The 20,561-nt window shown below is 41.7% G+C and overlaps 1 protein-coding gene across 1 annotated transcript; it reads left to right on the top strand.

Moving 5' to 3' along the window:
- The first annotated feature begins 7,356 nt into the window (after positions 1-7,356).
- FAM167B (family with sequence similarity 167 member B) lies at positions 7,357-15,642 on the top strand. The gene is made up of 2 exons (XM_032227137.1): positions 7,357-8,015; positions 13,927-15,642. Exons 1-2 carry the CDS (start codon positions 7,623-7,625, stop codon positions 14,188-14,190), a joined length of 657 nt encoding a protein of 218 aa, XP_032083028.1. The 5' UTR covers positions 7,357-7,622; the 3' UTR covers positions 14,191-15,642.
- The last annotated feature ends 4,919 nt before the right edge of the window (positions 15,643-20,561 follow it).

Genomic DNA, 20,561 nt, shown 5'->3' with positions numbered 1-20,561 from the left:
GTCGACAGTAAACAGTCTGAGGTTAAATCCCCAAGAAGGCAGAGATAAAAAGCAGATGTTCAGAAAAGTCCCTCCCTTTTCTCACAACTTTGATTTCTCTAAGCACCGGGGTCTTCTCCAGTGACTTTTTCTTTGGCTCCTATTTATGTTTTACTTCTCTTAGTAATGCTTCTGGGCAGTTGACTGGTTTGACCTACAATTGAATGATTTGTTCTTCTTATCATCCATGGCAATGTTAAGATGTGTGGACTTCAACTCCCAGAATTCCTCAGGCAGCCAACATTGGTCCAAGGCAGAAGTCACCAACCTTTCGGACCTCAAGGACCATTAAATTCATAATTTTAAATCGCAGGCACTAGTAATATGATCTGCCTAATGACCGGCTGGTGGGCATGGCAAGGTGGTCATGTGACTGGATGGGCGTGGGCAACTCGATGTTACTCACGTCAAGGGGCGCCTCTCCAGCCTTTAATCGTCCTCTCCTCCAGCCACTCATCGTCTCCCCGCCTGGGCTCCTTAGGGCCCCAACAGGAAGCAATTGTTGGAGCTAAGCAGCCACCCAGAGAAAAAGTTCAAAGGCTCAGTTCAAATTGGATCTGACCGAGAAGGAGGCTCAGCAGAAGCACCTCACTGAGGACTATGAGCATAGGCTTTCCAAGAAGAGGGAAGACCTGTGGGAGGGCAAGGCCAGGTACTGGCCCCTGGAGGCTCAGTGAGCTGAGATGGTCAGCCAGTTCCAGGCCATGATGCTGTCTCACTGGAACAAGGCCCTCCAGCTCTTCACCATCAGGGGCACTTCCCTCCAGCCTTCACCCAAAGCCCTGCACCAGGAGGCTGAAGCAGACCCCAAGTCAGAATTTCTGCCCCCCACTCCAACGTGCACAAAAAAATTCCGAAGAGGGAGACTCTAAGCAGCAACACAGACATTCATTGCACGTATCCGGCCCAGGGGCCCCTTATTTAGTGCAATATAAAAAATACAAATAATTTTTCTGTGGACCCCCAAAATTTTCTCGTGGACCATCAGTTGGTGACCACTGGTCCAAGGTATTTCCAATTACTTTTTCTGACATCCCAGCTCAAGGGCATTGTTTTCACATTATGTATCTTTGGAGTCAATGGGATGTGTCTGCATTTTAAGAGTCTAGACCTGTTGTAATCTCATAGCTGCAGTCCCAGTCCAAGTCCCAGTGAATTGAGCCCAAGGGTTCACCGACAAAAGGGCGAACGACAAAAGCATGGCTGACTAAACCACAGTGACAAAACCGTGAGTTCTAAACCACGCCAACAAATGAGCGCTGAAGCGCGCCAACAACAGCGTGCAACAGAAGCGCGCTGTAACCCTAACCCTAACCCTAACCCTAACCCTAAACCTAACCCTAACCCTAAACCTAACCCTTAACTTAAATTGCGCTTCTGTCAGCGCACTGTTGTCAGCGCGTTGATGACGTCGCGTTGATGATGTCGCGGTTTTAGCGCCGCGGTTTTGTCGGCACACTTTTGTTGTGCGCATATTTGTCGGGTCATGGAGCCCAAGATACAGTCTTTTATTACTTCAGCTTCTCAGTACTTGCATAAAATTAGTGTAATTTGCTGACATGATCTTAGTTTTTTTAAATCTTAAGGAAGAGTTCAACAAGAGATTTGCCTTGTCATTTTCAGACCACCAAGTAGTATCATCAGCGTAACTGAGTTTGTTGAGGCTTTCCTCATCCATTTTAGTTGGCTATTTCTTTTAATCCAGAATTTCTCTTGATATATTCTTCATGTTTGTTAAATAAATAAAGTAACCTGACACTACTCATTCCTATCTTTGAATCCATTTTATTATTCCCTATTCCATTCTACTTGTGGCTTCTTGTTCTTTATATTGATTTTTCAATAACCCTGGCACACCCTTGCTTTTGAGAGCTATTCACATTTGGTTCTGGTTTCCACAGCCAAAAGCCATTGTAAAATTAGTAAAGGTAACACATATGTGCTAGTTGTTCCTGACTCTAGGGGGCGGTGCTCATCTCCATTTCAAAGCCGAAGAGCCAGCACTGTCCGAAGACGTCTCCGTGATCATGTGGCCGGCATGACTAAACACTGAAGGTGCAGGAACGCTGTTATCTTCCCATCAAAGATGGTTCCTATTTTTCTACTTGCATTTTTACGTGCTGCTTTTGAACTGCTAGATTGGCAGAAGCTGGGACAAGTAACGGGAGTTTACTCTGTTATGTGGTTCTAGGGATTCAATCCGCCGAATGGCTAACCTTTCTGATCAACAAGCTCAGCGTCTTAGCCACAGAGCCACCGTGTCCCTTTCTTGTAAAATTAATAAAGTCAAAATAATCTCTTCTGGAACTCCTTTACCTCTTCTATTATATATTAGACCCATGTTTCTCACCCCAGCAACTTTAATATGGGTGGAGTTGAATTCCAGATACCTGAAAGTTGTCAAGGTTGAGAAACACTGCATGAGACATTAGCAAGATGACCTTGAAACCGCTGTCTGTTCTGAATCCATTGTACTTTAGATAATACTCATTCCATGTATTGCTAAAATTTAGATTACAAAATCTTCAGCTTTAAAAGTTGTATATTTTATTCTGCAATGATCAATTGTACAGTAATAGGAATGGCATTTCTTATTTACATCAGGGAAAAACAGAACTATAGTGTTTTACCAACTGATGTCTCCTAAGTAGATTGGGTTTTACCTCAATAAGTCTGTGAGATGTAAGGATCTGCTGTGTTTTCATTGCCAAATGCTTATACGTAAATCAAGATTAATTGACAATAAAGAGTGGCTTTCCAGATGCTTGGACAGTGTATAAATTAAATAGAACAAACAAAGAAATAGTAATAAGGCATTGATGTTCTCCCGAATGGGTTGAAGACACTTCTAATAGTCCTTTGCTGCTGACAATAAAGGATTGCAATAGATGAGTCTTGTCCACAATCCTTGAAAGACTCCAGATGGTTCATTCCTGATGAAGCATTGTGGGTGCTGTCAAGATATTAGGGGACTGGAGGCTAAAACATATATGAAAAGAAGGACTTGGGGAGACATGACAGCAGTGTTCCAATATCACAGGGGTTGCCACAAAGAAGAGGGAGTCTATGATTTTCCAAAGCCCCTGAGGGTAGGATAAGAAGCAATGGGTGGAAACTAATCAAGGAGAGAAGCAACTTAATCTAAGGATTAATTTCATGACAGTGAGAACAATTAATCAGTGGAACAACTTGCCTCCAGAAGTTGTGAATACTCCAACAATGGACGTTTTTAAGAAGATGTTGGATAACCATTTGTCTGAAATGGGATAGGGTTTCCTGTCTAGGCAGGGGGTTGGACTAGAAGACCTCCAAGATCCCTTCCAACTCTGTTATTCTATATAATCCATGTAAGGTGGGTGCTATTCCTCACACTCCAGATGTACACAGAAGAGTCTGGATTTTGAAGCCAAAAATGTTTGTAGCCAGTTACATTTTCTCTTAGGTCTTTTCCCATTCTCCCCACCCCCCACCCCCCGCATCTGCTGTGACAAAGTGAGCCTCTCCCTCTGCTCCCCACATGGATTTCCCCCCACCCCATCTGAACTTCCCACCTACAGGATTCTACATTTCAAGGGAGAGTTTGTTGTGGTGGTTAAAATGTAGGGCTTCCTCTCAAACTAATAAATACCACATTTTTCCTTGGCTTGAGGGAAATGGATGTTTGATCAGCAGCTGTGCTGTGGGAATCCCTCCTGGGTGGGTGGTGTAAAGTTCAGTTTGTCACACAAACCCAAAACTTTGGATTCATCAAGATAAAATGCTTCCAAAAGATAGTGGGGAGTTTGTTTTTGAGCTGTTCCAGAAAAGTGAAAGATGCTTTGTGCTTTTGCCCCCAGGGTTCATTCACCCCAGTTCAATGCCCAGGGTTAGGTTCCTGCTCACCAATCTGGGGGCCGGCCTTTCAGGAAGGGGGCTGTTTGAGGGTCAAAGGTGAAAAGGCAGCAGCTATAAACCAACACCAGCTGTGAAGGCTTGGTCCCATCACATGAGTGCTGGAAAGAATTCTTGAGCCCATGGAAACCAAACTTACAGCATTATTTAGGAATGTAATACACAATTAACCCTCTTATTGTCTGTTTGTATCCTCAAGTTAACCCAAACAATGCATATACCACAATGATTTTTAAATCAAGGCACCTAAAATCCACTAACTTAAAAAATGTGTAATAAATCCAGGACCTCTTACGCTGGAGGACTTGAAATTTCCACAATGTTCAGACCGGTTTTATTGTCAAAGTTGTGGCTGTTCAGGCATCCCCAGGGCCAGGTGATTTGACTTGAAATGCTACCTGCCAGCTTCCCACAAGCAAAGTCACTGGGGAAGCTGGCAGGAAGTCAGAAATTGCTCCCAATCCCACTGGCTTTTTTGCCTAAATGAGGTCATTCTGGTTATCTGTTTAAATAAGCAATTGTTCATTTATCACTGATGTTTGTTTTATCACTAGAGTTATTTTTCTATTCATGATATACTATATATTTCATAGATAATCACAGGACTATCCAGCACTAAAATAAAAACAATATTGTCAGCCTAAAACTGAATGTTTCTTTTGGTCACAGCAGACAGTGTTAGCCTCAGCTCAAAAATGTCCCAATGAGTCACAGAATTAAACCCATAGTCTACAACCATCATGGCCAACAGGGAGCAGAATTTCATGGGCTACAGTTCTCTGCTATCAAAAGGGGAGCCTCCTTGAAGGCACATTGTCATTTTGGTTTTGCAACAGTCTGAACAATTGCTGTTCCTTTGGACTTTCACCTTTCAAAGGAAAACAGGCAAGGCCAGGAATGGAACGGTTTGCCTGCTTGAAATGCTTGAAATGCTTGAGAGAGCTTGGTTAATGCAGTTTTATCCTCAGAGTGGGCAGTTAGAGTGCAGATAGTATCTCTTTTTCCAAATCTCCCACAGGTGTCTGACTGACAAAACAAACATTTAAAACTTGCCCAGATGGGATTGCCTCTTCTAGGTATTCTGTTTGAAGGACACATTTTCCCTTTTTAGCTGCTTAGCAATGGATCCTTGAAAAAATGAATCTGAGTGCTATCTTGGCCTCCAGCCAGGTCAGAGGAACCAGAATCAGATATCATTTCTCTAATGACGCCTTACCAATGATACCCTCCAGACAGCCTGGCTTAGAATTTAGAAACTTCCAGCCCCAGGACATCTGGAAGATGCCTGGCTGGGGCAGAATGATTAAATATGTTCAGGAAATCCAGTTGTTTGGTTCCACCTTAAATGAAGTGCAGGAACGAGACTGTGGCAACAAAGAAGTGCTCCCAAGCGCAGCAGAAAGTAAGAAGAGTTCTCCATGGTAGACCTATGATAGGATTACATATGAAGAACCCCCCCATAAAATTGATTTGGGGGGGTGGAGGGTGGGGCTCCTACCTACCAGCTATGGTCTTTCTTTCTGGGGAGTTTAAGCAAGCTTCTCCACCTCCAGAGCAGCATTTCTCAAGCTTGGCAAATTTAAGCCATGTGGACTTCAGCTCCCAGAATTATCTAGCTCCCAGAATCTCCAACTGAGATTGAGAAATGCTGTTCTGCAATATCCTCATTGAATAAGAAACTGACCGGTTTTACAGGAAGCTAAGACAGAAATCATGCGAATAGTAGTAAAAGTTTCTAACAGTGGTGCTTAGGGTGTGTTTGTGGAACAAAAAGGTCAAAATGGCAGCTTGTGATGAAAACGCCACCCTTTTCTTTAAAAAGTACAGAGCTTTGGTCAATTGGAGCCCTTTGGTTTTTCTGATCCCTCCTGATTTCTAAATTTAAGAAAGGTGTTTGGATTCCCCAAACCACAGAGGTCAACTTCATCATCATCAAAAGAAAAATAATAGCTCAAACTGAGATGTAGTCTCTGCATTCTGACAGGCTCAAGGTTGACTCAGCCTTCCAATCCTTCCGAGGTGGGTAAAATGGGAACCCAGATTGTTGGGGGCAAGAGGCTGACTCTGTAAACCACTTAGAGAGGGCTGTAAAAGCAATGTGAAGTGGTATATAAATCTAAGTGCTATTGCAGGCAAACTCTGCTCACTGCTAGGAGTTTGATCCTGATTGGCTCAAGGTTAACTCAGCCTTTCATCCTCCCAAGGCAGATAGGGCTGTAAAAGCAAAGTGAAGCAGTATATAAGTAATTATTGTTATTGCAATCTTAAAGTGAAGGTACCTAGAAAAAAGTGCCTCCGTCTTTCTCTTTTAAAAGCCAGTCTTCATTCAATAAGGCAACAGTTTGGGCGATCCAGTATTCTGTTCTTGCCCAGCAAGTTTAGATCTGGACTGAAAATCTCAGATAGGTGGGAAATCAGCAGCGGCCCTGGAAAACATACCAAGGTTACTCCAGAAGAAAAAACATGTTCTGTACTATTTTTATTTTTTATTTGTAAGCCAACCAGCATTTATGAATGGGTAAGAAAAATAAAATAGCAGGATGGAATTGGAATTGGAATTTATTGCATTTATATGCCGCTCTTTTCCCTGAAGGGGACTCAGGGCGGCTCACAATCCAAGTCAGGGAAGGGGGTACAGACAAGGGATAAAAAAGACGAACATAACAATACACAATTTAAAAGCACACGACAACCATACCATTCGAGGGGGGGAGGCAAAAGCTCTTTAGCCCCAGGCCTGTCGGAACAGCCAGGTTTTAAGGGCTTTGCGGAAGGCCTGGAGGGTGGTGAAGGTTCGAATCTCCACGGGGAGCTCGTTCCAGAGGGTGGAAGCAGCCACAGAGAAGGCCCTCCTCCGGGTAGTCGCCAGTCGGCATTGGACGGCGGATGGAATTCGGAGGAGGCCTAATCTGTGGGATCTGATCGGTCTATTGGAGGTAATTGGCAGCAGGCGGTCTCTCAAGATGGATGGACTCAGCTGCAGAACAGGTGGGTGCAGCATTAAAAGACCTGAAAATCCAGGTTGGGTGTAAATTGCCATGGGTGCCATCTATCTATGTGGTTCCTAGGAGTTAAAAATGATTTGATCACACATAATCAAGCAAATAAAAATAAATATTTTTTGTAAAAAAAAGAAAACATCTCTTCTGGGTCAGGAAAGGCCTTAGAGAAGAAAGTTCCACATTTGCATACTGAAGTGCATCAAATGGATTGGTTTATTAGAGTCAGCAGGAGGAGCTGCTGCTTTACTTTCCTTGTTGTCCCAGAGATTAAAAGGGGGCAGAGAAGATGTGGTAGGCCAGTGCCCCAATCAAGGTCTCCCCGCCTCTGGATAGCTAAAGCCTAACTTTAACTAGCTTGATAAAAAATATTGTACTTTGCCCTTTCATTTCTCCAACTCATTTCAGACCTGGGTGGAGGATCCATGACTCTTCTTGGCTGGTGATAAGAAAAGGAAACAGTGCCCACACAGGATAAATTACTTTACACTCTTGCTGACTTATGTTCCTACTGAAACTTCCTTTCAAAGAATAGCGTGTCCCCGCCCAGCTGAAGACAATAATAGTATACTTAAAAAAAAAACACCCTGTGCCATTCACCTCTGGATAATTAAAGTTCCTGCTTTTTTTTATATTTCCAAGGACTTGATTGTTTCAAGCATAAACAGCTTTTGTCCATGCACGCACACGCATATGCAGCGTGTGCACACCGAGAAGGAGAGTGAGTTTGTTATTTTGTCCTCTGCGGAGACACACTCTGTGCTTGGCATCTCTGCCATGGCCCTGGTGAGGTTCAAGGAGCTGGGGGAAGATGACCTCAACTTAGAAGAGGAGAACCTAGACAGCGTCAAGGCCTTGACAACAAAGTTGAAGCTACAGACACGGCGCCCATCTTACCTGGAGTGGAAGGCCCATGTGCAAAGTCCCTCCTGGAGAAATGGGCTGCGGGATGGAGCTCTGAAGACCCACCTGGAGAAGCAGGGTGAAGAGGCAGTAGGAGAGGAGGATCAGGCCCAGGGACCCTTGAAGTCTGTTTGTGGATTCCCCACCATTGGTATGGCCTTTGAATGGCTTCGGATGGAACTGGTAAGTAGTTTTTTGGGTCTCAGGATTACTTGGCCTAAAAGGGTCAGAAAATCAGATAGTTCTACCAGGAAGCTACATTTGGGGTAGTTATAATTAATGTCAATGAAATTTATTAGAAGACGGGGCAGCAAAATCCTGGTTTTTCAATCTCCAACCAGGACCATCTATACTATTCATCCCTTTAACTTAATCTCTGCTGCTTTTTTGGGCAGTGGGCTTCTGGAGAACATAGGCAGAGGAGAAAACCTGTTCAGGTCAGTATTTTTCAAGGACCACCACCCAGTCAGGAGCTTTTTACAAGCTGTGTTTCTCTGCTTCTGCTCCAGCTGTAAGTGACAGGCTAAGAGTCATGTCTGAGAAGGACCAACCTCTAGTTGAAGCCACAACAACAGCATTGGACCGTGATGATGATGATGATGCCATGTCACAGGTGACATCATTGGCACACCTGGTCTCCTCTGATTATTAGAAGTGGGAAGTGTTTGGGAATGCTTTGAAACCTATTAAGTCCAACTTGGCGCTGGCGTCCTCACCTGGTATCCTCCTGCAAGTTGGGCCAAGTGGTTGGATATATACAACTGAAAACTTTCAGGAACAGAGGACAGATCCTAATACAACCACCATAAAGTGCTGCGCTTGAGATTGAGCCATTCTATGGTGACCGTGATAGATATATACATCATTTCTTTTAGTTTTGCTTCCAGCTTTTTGCCATCACAGTCCTAGCAAAGGGATGCCTTGCCATGTTGAAGAAAGTGTGTGCTTAACACTACATTAGAATCTCTGGCTGCTTGTAAATCATTAGTTGGCACCACCAACGTCTTTTCTTCTGGCAGATCATATGGCCATTGTTGACTACAAAATTGCTAAATTTTGCCTAGCAACTCTGAGGACGTGGCAGCAAATATTACCCAACATTGCTGAGGTCTTTTAAAACTGTTAAATATTTTAAATCTTTTGTTGTTGTTGCTCCCTATTGAATCTTTGCTACTGTTGAATCTTACTTACTATGATGGATTTTGGATGCCTCTGCTGGTCAAGTAAACAAATGAATAAAGAAAAATAAACACATAAAGACCCAAATAAATCTTGGTTACCAACATATTTTATAAAATGTGGCAATATTCAGTGGGTAAGTAAATTGTAGTAATCTGAAACTCAGCAGTTGTAATCTGTATGTATGTAATCAGACTGCAGTCCCATATTTTAAGAAAAAAAAAGAAGAGGAGCAAGATATTTGAGCAATGGAGAGTCTGTGGCCATCCTGGACATTTTCCCAGCAATTTTAGACTTTATTTAGACAGTTTATAAATTTCAGTTTATTACAGTTCTAGATCAATAGAAGCAGAGTGCTCTGTGAAGATAAATAGATTTAGAATATAGAACATACCATAGAGTAACAAATTTGGAAGGGACTTTGGAGATCTTCTAGTCAAACCCGTTGTTCAAGTAGGAGACTATATCAGGGCTGTCAAACTCCTAGCCCACAGACCAGATGTGTCATGTGTTGGCCACATATCCAGGCCCGGTTTAGCGAAGGGGGGAAAAGTCCTAATATGTTATGTTACACCGCTGTGATGATGCGAGTTTGACACCCCTGCCCTATATCATTCTGGACAAAGATAACTAGATAAATGGATAAAAAACAAAATAGTTTAAGGTAAAGTTAAAATATGTTTCTAAAACAACCTAACTAACATCTATGAATGAGATCTATGATGCAGTCTGTATTAAATTATAATGTAGACACTAACATTATATTCCATGTAACATCATTTAACATTCCCCCAAAAATGATAACAGCTAGAATTTAGATGAATTACAGTTACCTTTGGCCAGCAAAAAATGAGCTCATCAAATCTTCCCTACTGCTGCACAAAACGTAGCTGTATGTGCTGCAATGAGGGATACTTCATCTATCATCAGCATTTGACATAGGCTGAACCTGGGCCAACCAGGTCTCTACTAATCATAGGTAGAGAGAATCTGGTTCAGAATCTACTCCATAGAAGGAACAATGAAGAAGAACATTTTCTGCAGTTTCCAAATCTTTGGAATCATAGGCACAAAGCAGTGGTGGGATTCAAAAAATTTTTACTACTGTTCTGTGGGAGTGGCTTGGTGGGTGTGGCAGGGGAAGGATACTGGAAAATCTCCATTCCCTCCATACTCCAGGGAAAGAATATTGCAAAATCCCCATTCCCTCCCCATTCCAGGGGAAGGATACAGTAAAATATCCATTCTCTCCCTACTCCTGGAGGAAGAATATTGCAAAATCCCCATTTCCTCCACACTCCAGAGAAAGGATATTGCAAAATCCCCATTCCCTCCACACTCCAGAGAAAGGATATTGCAAAATCCCCATTCCCTCTCCACTCCAGGGGAAGGATACTGCAAAATCCCCATTTCCTCCCAATCAGCTGGGAGTCAAGAGCAGAGAATAGATGGGGGTAGGGCCAGTCAGAGGTGGTATTTACTGATTCTCCAAACTACTCAAAATTTCTGCTACCGGTTCTCCAGAACTGGTCAGAAACTGCTGAATACCACCTCTGGCACAAAGCCTTTTAGCCAATGGTACTTAAAAAAAAAATACTAGACAAGACTGCAGAGGGGAGAGCATGGCGTCAGGCAACAGAGAAAGCTTTCCAATGGCTGGGTGTTTCTTGTTATGTAAAGTAGCTGGCAGCAGTGACAAGATATCCGTTGTGAGCTGATCATATCCATTGTGAGCTGGGACCTTTCCTGAAGTTGCAGCTCAGGAATCACTTTGTTGGAGCAGAGTCATCCTGTCTTAAAAAGTCAACTCTCCTTGGAGACTATACACCAGGGGTCCCCAAACCTGGTAACTTTAAGAGTTTAAGCAGAGCTGGCTGGAGAATTCTGGGAGTTGAAGCCCCCAAGTCTTAAAGTTGCCAAGTTTGAAGACCTCTGCTATACATCAACCCCTGGTGATTCAATGTACAGCTCTCAGTAATTTTCTGAACCTGCAGTCATGTATCTTAACCTTGCCAGCTTTCAGATGTGTCCCAGAATTCTAGGAGTTGAAGTCTTAAAGCGACCAAGTCTGGGAAACACGACTGCAATGAAAATGAAAGGGTGAATTTTGTCTTGAGAATTCTACTGCTCAAAGCAAAGTCTGAAGCTGAACTGGTGGGTGTTTATTACATTTGTGTTTGCTCTTCTGGGAACAGGTGTGTCTGCTGGGCCAGAAAAGTGAAGGTAGGAGCTGTAACAGTGCATGAAAACTCTCCCCTGCTTTTTTTTATGTGCATCATGAAACTTCAAGTTGTGAAACCCACCACGTTGGCATTTTTGGCCATAACCTCTTTGTGGGCCTAGCAGTTGTTCACCCTTCTGTGTGGAGATATTTTGTTAACTTCCTTCAAGAAACCAGGTTGTTACCTGTCCCTAGAGGCTATCTTGGTATCCCTTGGCTCTGTTTGGTTGCTTACTGGCCTATCTGCATTAAGCCTCATTGATTTTAAGCTACTAGATGGAGAGAAGTAAAACATATTTCTCTCTCCTTCCCTCTTTCTCTCCCTCTCTCCCTCATCTACCTACCTACCTACCTATTCCCCCCTCTCTCATCTGTCTATTTATATAACTGCCCAACTCAATGCATAAATGACTCCAGGAATCTCACAAAATTGTAAAAAATCCATCATATACCCTGTTTCCCCAAAAATAAGACCTCCCTGAATAAAAAGCCCAATAGGGCTTTTGAGTGCATGTGTTAAAATAAGCCCTCCCAGAAAATATTGCAACACAGCAGCAGCAGCCATGAGGTGACCACACTCACCGCCTCCACCTCAAAAATAATACGTTTCCCCGAAAATAACGGCCAAGTGCTTATTTTGGGAATGAAAAGAAAATGAGACCCTGTCTTATTTTCAGGGAAACACAGTAATAAAAATTCATAAAAACCCCAGTCTACCTCCCATGGCAGCAGCAACATAATTAAATCAGCCATTTCATTGGTTCCATCTTTTTGTTTCAAATCAAATTATAAAGTTGATTAATGAACTGCAAGTTGTTTTAATTTGTTGAATCTACAGGGGTCCAATAGAAGCATAGTAATTTTTGTGCAACGACACCGTGTTGCAGCCGATGTCATTTGCCCTCCTTTGCAGTCCCAGCAACACCCTCGGATGTCTGCAGGGGAAGCAAGTGAGATCACATGGGTCGTGGGATTATCAGGCAATTTGTCAACTTAATATCAGTTGTAGAATTTGTTCATATGTGGGAGGGCATCACAATGTGTGTAATGTCACTGGCTTTCCCTTCTCCTCCTTCTAGAACTCTGTACTAGGATCCAGCCAAGATGTTAGAATTCTTTCTTCAGTGAAGTGATGGATGTTAGATACTTCTGCCTTCGATTATAACCCATTCAGACCCGATTTTATGCAGTGGTTCTCATCCTGCCTTAGGCATGAAACCTGGGACCTTGAGCCAGTCACAATCACATGTCACCATCCAGCCTACCTCACAGGGTTGTTGTTGTTGCAAAGAAAATAGGAGAAGGACAGATTATTATGTAAAATTGAATCTGGGTTGGTGTTGGGTTCTGCCATCAAAGGCTGGAGGGGGTGAGAAGGTGACAAATGGACAATATAATTGGGTGTACGAAATGACAGGTGAGGAAGTCCAGAGAAGCCCACAACCAGAGGCACCAAGGCCATACACCCTGGGAAAGGAATGTGAATTGCCCACAACATTTCAGTGTTCTCATAACATTTTGGCGAGCTGCAATTGATGAAACTCAGACTGGACTCAGGGAAATCAGAGACAGGAATCTTTTCTGTATCTTTTTCATGCAAGCAAATCTTAGAGCAATGATAGCTAACCTTTTTGGCACTGAGTGCTGAAACTGGAGCGTGCGCGTGTGCTAGAGCACCAGAATCTGGAAGAGAGTAGCTGGCCGGTGTGCAAGTGCATGGCAGCCAGCTGCTCTTCTGTGTTCCATCGTACACATGCGTGCTGGACAGCTGGTCTTGGCGCGAAGACTAGATGGCCAGCCTGCATGTGCACACTGGAACCCAAAAGATCAGCTGGCCACCACACGCATGCATGCCAGACCAGCTGTCCGGTGCGCATGCATGTGACGGAACCCAGAAGAGCAGCTGGTGATGGCATGCGTGCCCATAGAGAAGGCTCTACGTGCTACCTCTGGCATGCATGCCATAGGTTTGCCATCATAGCCTTAGAGTTAGTCTGACATTACTGCAATCAACTTCCTTCAGTAAAAGAACCTTTTACTTCAACCTAATGGAGTCGAAAGTCTTTCTTTCCTAAGGGATCAGATTGAGGCAGGTCTGACAGTCAGTCAATGGGTCCAGAAGTTTATTCTTCCAAGCTTTTGGACTCATGCTGGAGCCCATCTCCAGGGAATTTCTCTCAACTGGAATATTTGCTTTGGGGTTTTCTGTGAGTTGTATTTGTTAGTTGATTGATATGTTGATGGCTGGCAATTGGGCTATTTCTACTTAGGAGTCTTCAGCTCCTAAATAGCTGATAACCTGGTGGTAAATCAGCACTCTTGTTAATTGACATGAGGTCTGTTTCCCAGACTTCAATCATTTCTCTGGCCATCTTTGTACCTATTCGGCCAACAATCTTAGTAACTGCGAAATTGAATGTATGTCCTTGTTCAGGACAATGAGAGGCTACCAATATTCAGGTTTTCTCATCTGACCGTTGCTTGTGTTCTTCCTATCTGGTAGTATGTTCCTCCCTGTCTGTCCTACATAGTTACAGAGGCAATCCATGCAGGAGATCCAGTAGATTTGGTAGATTTGCCTTCATTCATGGGTATTATGTAAATTTGCTGTCTTATTTATAAAAATAATAAAGGCAAGATAAAAATCAAAGAAATAAATACATTTGATGTCAGGCCAATTCTTTCTTCTTTCAGAGAAAGATGCAGGCTCTGGACAACCAACTGGCACGGCAGCTGATAGGGCTGCGGGCCCAGATCCATCAGCTGAAAGTGGAGCAGGCTTGCCATCGTCACAAAGAGATGCTGGATGATGCCACCTTTGAACTGGAGGGCTGCGAGGAGGACTCAGACCTGCTCTGCAACATTCCCCCCAAGATGGCCTTCCTCTTGTCTACTCCTCTCAAGCACATTGGAGTCACCCGCATGAATATAAACTCCCGCCGCTTCTCCTTGTGCTGATGGACCTTCACCCTATTGCCTGCTTGCTTGGCGCTTGTGGCTGCTGGCAACCAGGGGGTATCTTGGCTCCCATTGCATGCACCTATAGATTTTGCACCTATGTAGAGCAGTGGCTGATCTGCTCTGGGCTCACAAACATACCCGAACTGGCAATCTCAGGGAAGTGAGATGATAGACAAAACACATCCTAGTAGAAAGTAGAGAAATCTAGGGAACTGCCTGGGGCAGCTTTTCTTCGGGTGAAGCACCCCTCAGGGAAGGAAGCTTTGCTACTTAGAAAAAGGAGATGAAAAGCAGGGAGCAATATAGAGCAAGAAGGACAATGGGTATCCTTTTGGTGATTCACAGGCTTAAGAGGGTCTGGTGGAGAACAAACTCCAATCTGCAGGTTCAGAGAAGGGCCAACCCAAAGTTGCCAGCAATGCATGCAAAAAAGGAGCAGGGTTCACAAGCTGCATTTTGACCCTTTTGACCTTCCCTCCCTTAAGGTCTTTTATGCTGTGGCTCTCTGGACTGTCCTGTGGACCTGGCCAAGGACACAGGAGGGGCACATTATCATTGGTAATTTCACAAAGCTTATTAGTTAGTACCTATAGGAATCTTTAAGGCAGTTTAAATGTTTCTGTTGGTAATGAGGTCATAGATTATTACCTAAAGAAAAAACACTTATCCAATTTTGGGTAATTTCTCCTTTGGGAAGCACTGCTGTAAAGGGTATTTCCTCTGTTCAGTGACTTTTCTGCCGACATGGTGCATGTGCACATCAACACACCACATCCTTCTTGGCCCTGCCCTTGCCAATTTTAACTGAGTGTGCAACCAGTGTGCTTGTGTTTACATTAGCAAGCTTGGCACAATTAATAAAATACATGAAAAGAAACCCCAAAGATCATGATTCTGTTGCTCTTTGTGATCTCTGCTCAATTCCACTTTTCTTCCCTCGGCAATGTTCTTTATTAGCAATCTTTATTATGGTTTATTAACCAGCAGGAAGCAAATGTAACCATGTGGTAATTGTAACTCTGGATCAATGCTTTTCAACTTTAGATACATTAAAACATGTGGATTTTAATGTCCATAATTCCCCAGCCAGTATGGATTAAACTTATTGGTTTAAAATAAATAAATAAAAAAATTTCCAACTAAAAGGAATATTTGGAACAGAAAAGGCTAAGATTAACGAGTCACAATAACACAAGAGTTGTCTTAAAAATGACACCAAAAAATTCAGAGTGAAATCAATGATTTTTAAAAAAAACATTTTTTTATTTTTAAACAAACAAGTACAGACAAACATAAAACATAAAAACATCTTCCAATTCCATACAGTGTGTCGATTGATTACAAAACTTTTTTGTACATTCTCACCATAGTCCTCACACTTTATATAGAATCTCGTATTGTCAATCTGATATATATGTATAAAATTATTATTATACATTTATTGACTATAATTGTCATTGCTTCATTTTATGTGAGATATTCTACATTTTAGATAAATTTATATTATGACATTTCATTACATCATCTTAAATCCATCCAGTAATAATACATCTTTATAAAATTCTTTGTCTAACCATTAATAAGTTAATAGTTATAGTCAAATAAATGATTAATAATGATAATATTGTATACATATATATTAGATTGATAATATGAGATTTTATATAATGTGTGACGACTATGGAGAGGATGCATAAAAATTGATAACCAAAGATAAATAATTTTATAAAACAACGAAAAAAATTTAAGGACTTCACTTATAAATCAGACAAACCCAGCAGGAATATATAATAATTAACTGGACCCACAGAAAACAAAGCACCAACTCCATCAAAAAGACTAAGACAAAAATCGGTCCAAAACTTAAAGTTAAGAACAAGCCACGTTTGGCTAACCATAAAGAATTGTGTTCAGCTGCTCTCAGTGATGATCATAAAGATTATTTTATATGCATCCATACAAAACCAAGTTAAATTGCCCATAATCTCAAGATTAATGTCCAAAAGGAGGAAATGCTTTGCAAGGTTGCCATTGGGCAAGGTTCTTGTCACTAACCCAGACAGGAAAAGGTTCACGCAAGAGCAACCAAATTGATGAAATTGAAGTAGGCAAGTGAAAGAGAGGGGAGAGAGGCTTGGAACAACGTACGTGGTATGCAAAATATGGGAAAAGTCATTCTTCCTCCTTTTTCACAACATGCGTACTCCGTCAAAGTGAAACATCAGGAGATTCACCACTATCCAAAGGAAGAGCTTTTTTAAAATTCAAGGCAGAGTTAATTTATGCCATCAGATACGGAGACCATCCCTGGCGTATCCATAAGTAAAGAAGAATTGGGCCAATTCATGAAGAACCAGGCCATCCCATAGCTACTATCCTTAATCATGGCACCTCCTTGAAAGTGGTGGACTATTGTTAACACCGAGGAGCACAGAAAGAGGCTGCTCTGAGGAGGGGGCAGGGATTACTTGATAGGCCAGGTGGGCCCTTGGATGGATCTGACCAGGAGTCCTCCTTTCAGAATGTCCACGAGGGCTATCAAAATAGGCATTTTTTTGAACTCTTGCTGCAAGGGCATCCCTGCTTTCTTCCTCCTTTTTATTTATTTATTTACTGTACCATCAAATTTATATTGCTGCCCATCTTGGAGATGTGACTCTCGGTAGTGTTAAAAAAAAAATCTAAAATCTAAAGTTAAATCTTCGTTCCTTCGTTCCTTCCTTCCTTCGTTCCTTCCTTCGTTCGTTCCTTCCTTCCTCCCTCCCTCCCTCCCTCCATCTTTCCCTCCCTCCATCCTTCCTCCCTCTGTCCTTCCCTACCTCTGTCTTTCCCTCCCTTCATCCTCCCTCCCTCTCTCCTTCCTCCCTGTTAGGTAAGCTCCCCGTTGGGAGAGCGTGTACATTCAGTGAAGCATTGTGAGAGTTGTGTTGGAGAACACACAAACCATCAGAGATACTGCAGTTTAAATAGGCTTTTACTTTCGTGTAAATAGAGGTATCAGAGTCCATCAAACAGTCTAAGTCATACACGGATAAACAGTCAGTCATCAATGTCTTTCAATTAAGGGATAATCCAAATAACATAGTCCAGTATCATACAATCAGTCAGGTACACAAAGCTTGCTAGCAGTTGCAAAACTTACAATAGCTCACGGCATTTTCTAACAGCCAGCTTCCAAAACACTCAGATCAGATCAGCCCAGCATCTAACGAACAGAGAGCTAACAGTCGTTCTGGCTCCCTCTTATGGCCGATTGAAGAAAACAGCAACCAATCACATTTTACAGTATGATTTAAAGAAACAGGTACAACATTGTTACATGATTTATATATTGTCAACCCAACCATTAGATTATATTCCTAACATTCTCCCCTTTGGGTAGGACAATATATAACTCTTACAATCTTAATCCGTATTCTTCGCAACAACGTTTATGCTTTATATTACCTTGGGCCTTAGTGAAATGATCTGCGATGTTTTCAGACATACAATATTCCAGTGAAACTAATTTACTATTCACACTTTGCCGTACATTCAGATATCTTATATCAGTGTGTTTTGACCTAGTTTTTACAGCAATATTGGATGCCATCTGAATTGCTGCTTGATTGTCTTCATAAACAACAATAGGTTCTTGTACATCAATCCCCATATCCAGCAGGAGTTGTTTATAACAAATCAAATCTGTACATAATAATGACAGATATGAGAACTCCATAGTCGATAGACTTAAATGTTTTTGTCTAATAGACCGCCATCCAATTAGTGCCTTTCTCATGAATACAACAAACCCCGATGTTGATTTCTGTGTAGACACATCTGTAGCAAAACTTGCATCAGCATATGCTGTTAAACTCAGATCATCTCTAGGTTCTAAATACAATGCATAATGCATCGTTTGCTTAAGATATTTTAATATCCTCTTAGCAGCTTGCCAGTGCCTTTCAGCAGGTTCAGCATTAAACCTGGCTAATTGATTTACACTAAATGCTATGTCGGGTCTTGACCAATTACTCAGATATGATAAACTACCAATTAATGATTGATAAATACCCTTATCAAACATAGAGCTTTGTACATCATCATGGCTAAATTCCAGTCCCATTGGAGTTTCTGCTGGTTTACACTGTTCCATCCTGAACATTCTGAGTAGCTGGTTTATCTTCTCAGTTTGTGAGATTTTGTATCCTTCCCTAGTTTTATCTATTTTTAAACCAAAATATTGCCTAATCTCACCTAGATGTTTTATACTGAACTTTGTCCTTAACAGTGTTATAATCCTCATAGCTTCTTGCTCAGTTTTAGTGATTAATGCTATGTCATCAGTGAACAATAACAACAATGAAATCACACCATTACTTTCTTTCTTAAACAAACATGGATCAGCAATGCCAGCTTTAAAACCTATCTTAGTTAACTCTTTAACTATGCATTGGTTCCATTCATATCCTGATTGCTTCAAGCCATACAGGCTCTTTTTCAACCTCCAGCAATCAGTTTTATTATCAGTTTTAAATCCTGCAGGCTTCTGTAAATATATAGTATGTTGCAATGGTGTATGAAGATATGCTGTCTCTACATCTAAATGATTAATTATATATTCGTTCTTAGCTGCCCACACTAATGCTGCACATAACATTGTACCCTTTAAACTAGACACAAAGACCTCATCATAGTCATTTGCTACTGAGCAAACCCTTGTGCAACTAACCTGGCTTTATGGGTTACAGTCCCACCTACACTATTTCTAAGTTTGAAAATCCATTTACAATCAATGGCACGTAAAGTGGTAACTTTACATTTTCATACACCTCTAACCTTTGCAATGATTTCAATTCCTTTTCCATTGCATCTTTTCAAGCTTTCTGTTCCTCATTTGGATATAGAGTTAATTCTTGGTAATTAGCAGGAACCTTACTTGCCTGACATGCTATAGATGCCTGATACCTGTCAGGTGGTCTAGTTACATGTTTAGAACATCTAGGTATTTCAGGACTCACCAGTGGACTCTCTTGTATAACCTGCTCTTGTTCTTCTGGTTCGTCATGTACTTCTTCCTTAATTTCTTTGATTACTGGTTTTCCTACCTCATCATTAAGGACTACTTGGGTGTCGATAATTACATCATCAGTTGTTTCTAATTTATTCCACCCCGTGTTCTATAAACTTAGCACTAGTGCTACAGTGAACCTTAGCTGTGCCCTTCTCCCAAAACCTATGGTTAGCCTCATATCCTAATGTCGAGCTCTATGTTGCCCTTTCAGTCTCACTTGTGATGTAGGTAACTCAAATCTGGTTTTCTGCCATGCCACCTAGTGAATGGCAATTCACCGGTTGTTGTATTCACCACATTATTTAAAACACGGTTACTACACATCATAGCTTCACCCCACAGTGTTTCTGGCAAACCTGAATCAGCTATCATAGTTCGAGCCATGGCCTGTAATGTTTTCCCTCTTCGTTCTACAAATGAGTTATGTTGTGGCCTATAAGGAGCAGAATGTTTGTGCTCGATTCCAGCTGTTCTTAACATTGTTTGGAATTTATAGTTGGTAAACTCTGTCCCATTATCAGTAACTACAGTAATAATCTTGGCTTTCATCTTTCTGTCCGCAAACCTCAGCCAATTAAAGAAATACTGAAATGTTTCTGTTTTGTTTTTCATTAAGTAACAGAAATTGTATTGGGAATAATGATCCATGATACTCAAAACATAACAGGCACCTCCCAAACTGGATTTCAAAGGTCCTATTAAATCAGCAAAAACAACCTCCAGAGGTTCCTTTGTTTTAAAACCATTCAGTCTGTTTGCAGGAGTAACTTTGCTTTTCTCCTGATTGCAAACATTTACTGCATGGTTTTAGTTTTACTCCTTCTGCCAACTTAACAATTCGTTGCAGCATCTTAAAATTAATGTGCCCCATATGTCTATGTAGTAAATGTATACATTCGTCATGGGGTTTAACATTATGATAAGCTGTGTTAGCCATCTGGCCATACGATATAACATATAAACCGTTTTTTAAAGTAGCAGTAACCCTGTTACCCTCCTTTTCAATAATACACTATCTCCCCTAAAGGTTACCACATAGTCAATGTTAACCAGAGCCCTAACTGATAGTAAGTTGAATTTCAGGTTAGGTACATATAACATTGGTAACTTCTCCTTTAGGAATTAACAACATGCATTATCTTCACCAGACGCCTTCACCTTCCAACCATTTGCCAAAAACACATGTTCCTTGCTCGTGGTCATTTTTAGAAACCTTTTTCTATCTCTAGCAATGCACTGTGATGCTCCACTATCAACAACCCACAAATCATGATTTACAGGTGCATTGCTAGACATAGCCAAAGTAGACATAGCT

This window comes from Thamnophis elegans, chromosome 12, assembly GCF_009769535.1.
Source record: "Thamnophis elegans isolate rThaEle1 chromosome 12, rThaEle1.pri, whole genome shotgun sequence".
Lineage (NCBI taxonomy): Eukaryota > Metazoa > Chordata > Lepidosauria > Squamata > Colubridae > Thamnophis > Thamnophis elegans.
The sequence above is the reverse complement of the archived record's forward strand: the minus strand, read 5'-3'. Positions and strand labels throughout refer to the sequence as shown.

Coding starts and splice junctions, on each gene's coding strand:
- FAM167B (XM_032227137.1), top strand. CDS start 7,623: ATGCAGCGTGTGCACACCGAGAAGGAGAGTGAGTTTGTTATTTTGTCC. Junction 8,016..13,926: donor AATGGCTTCGGATGGAACTG/GTAAGTAGTTTT, acceptor TTCTTCTTTCAG/AGAAAGATGCAGGCTCTGGA.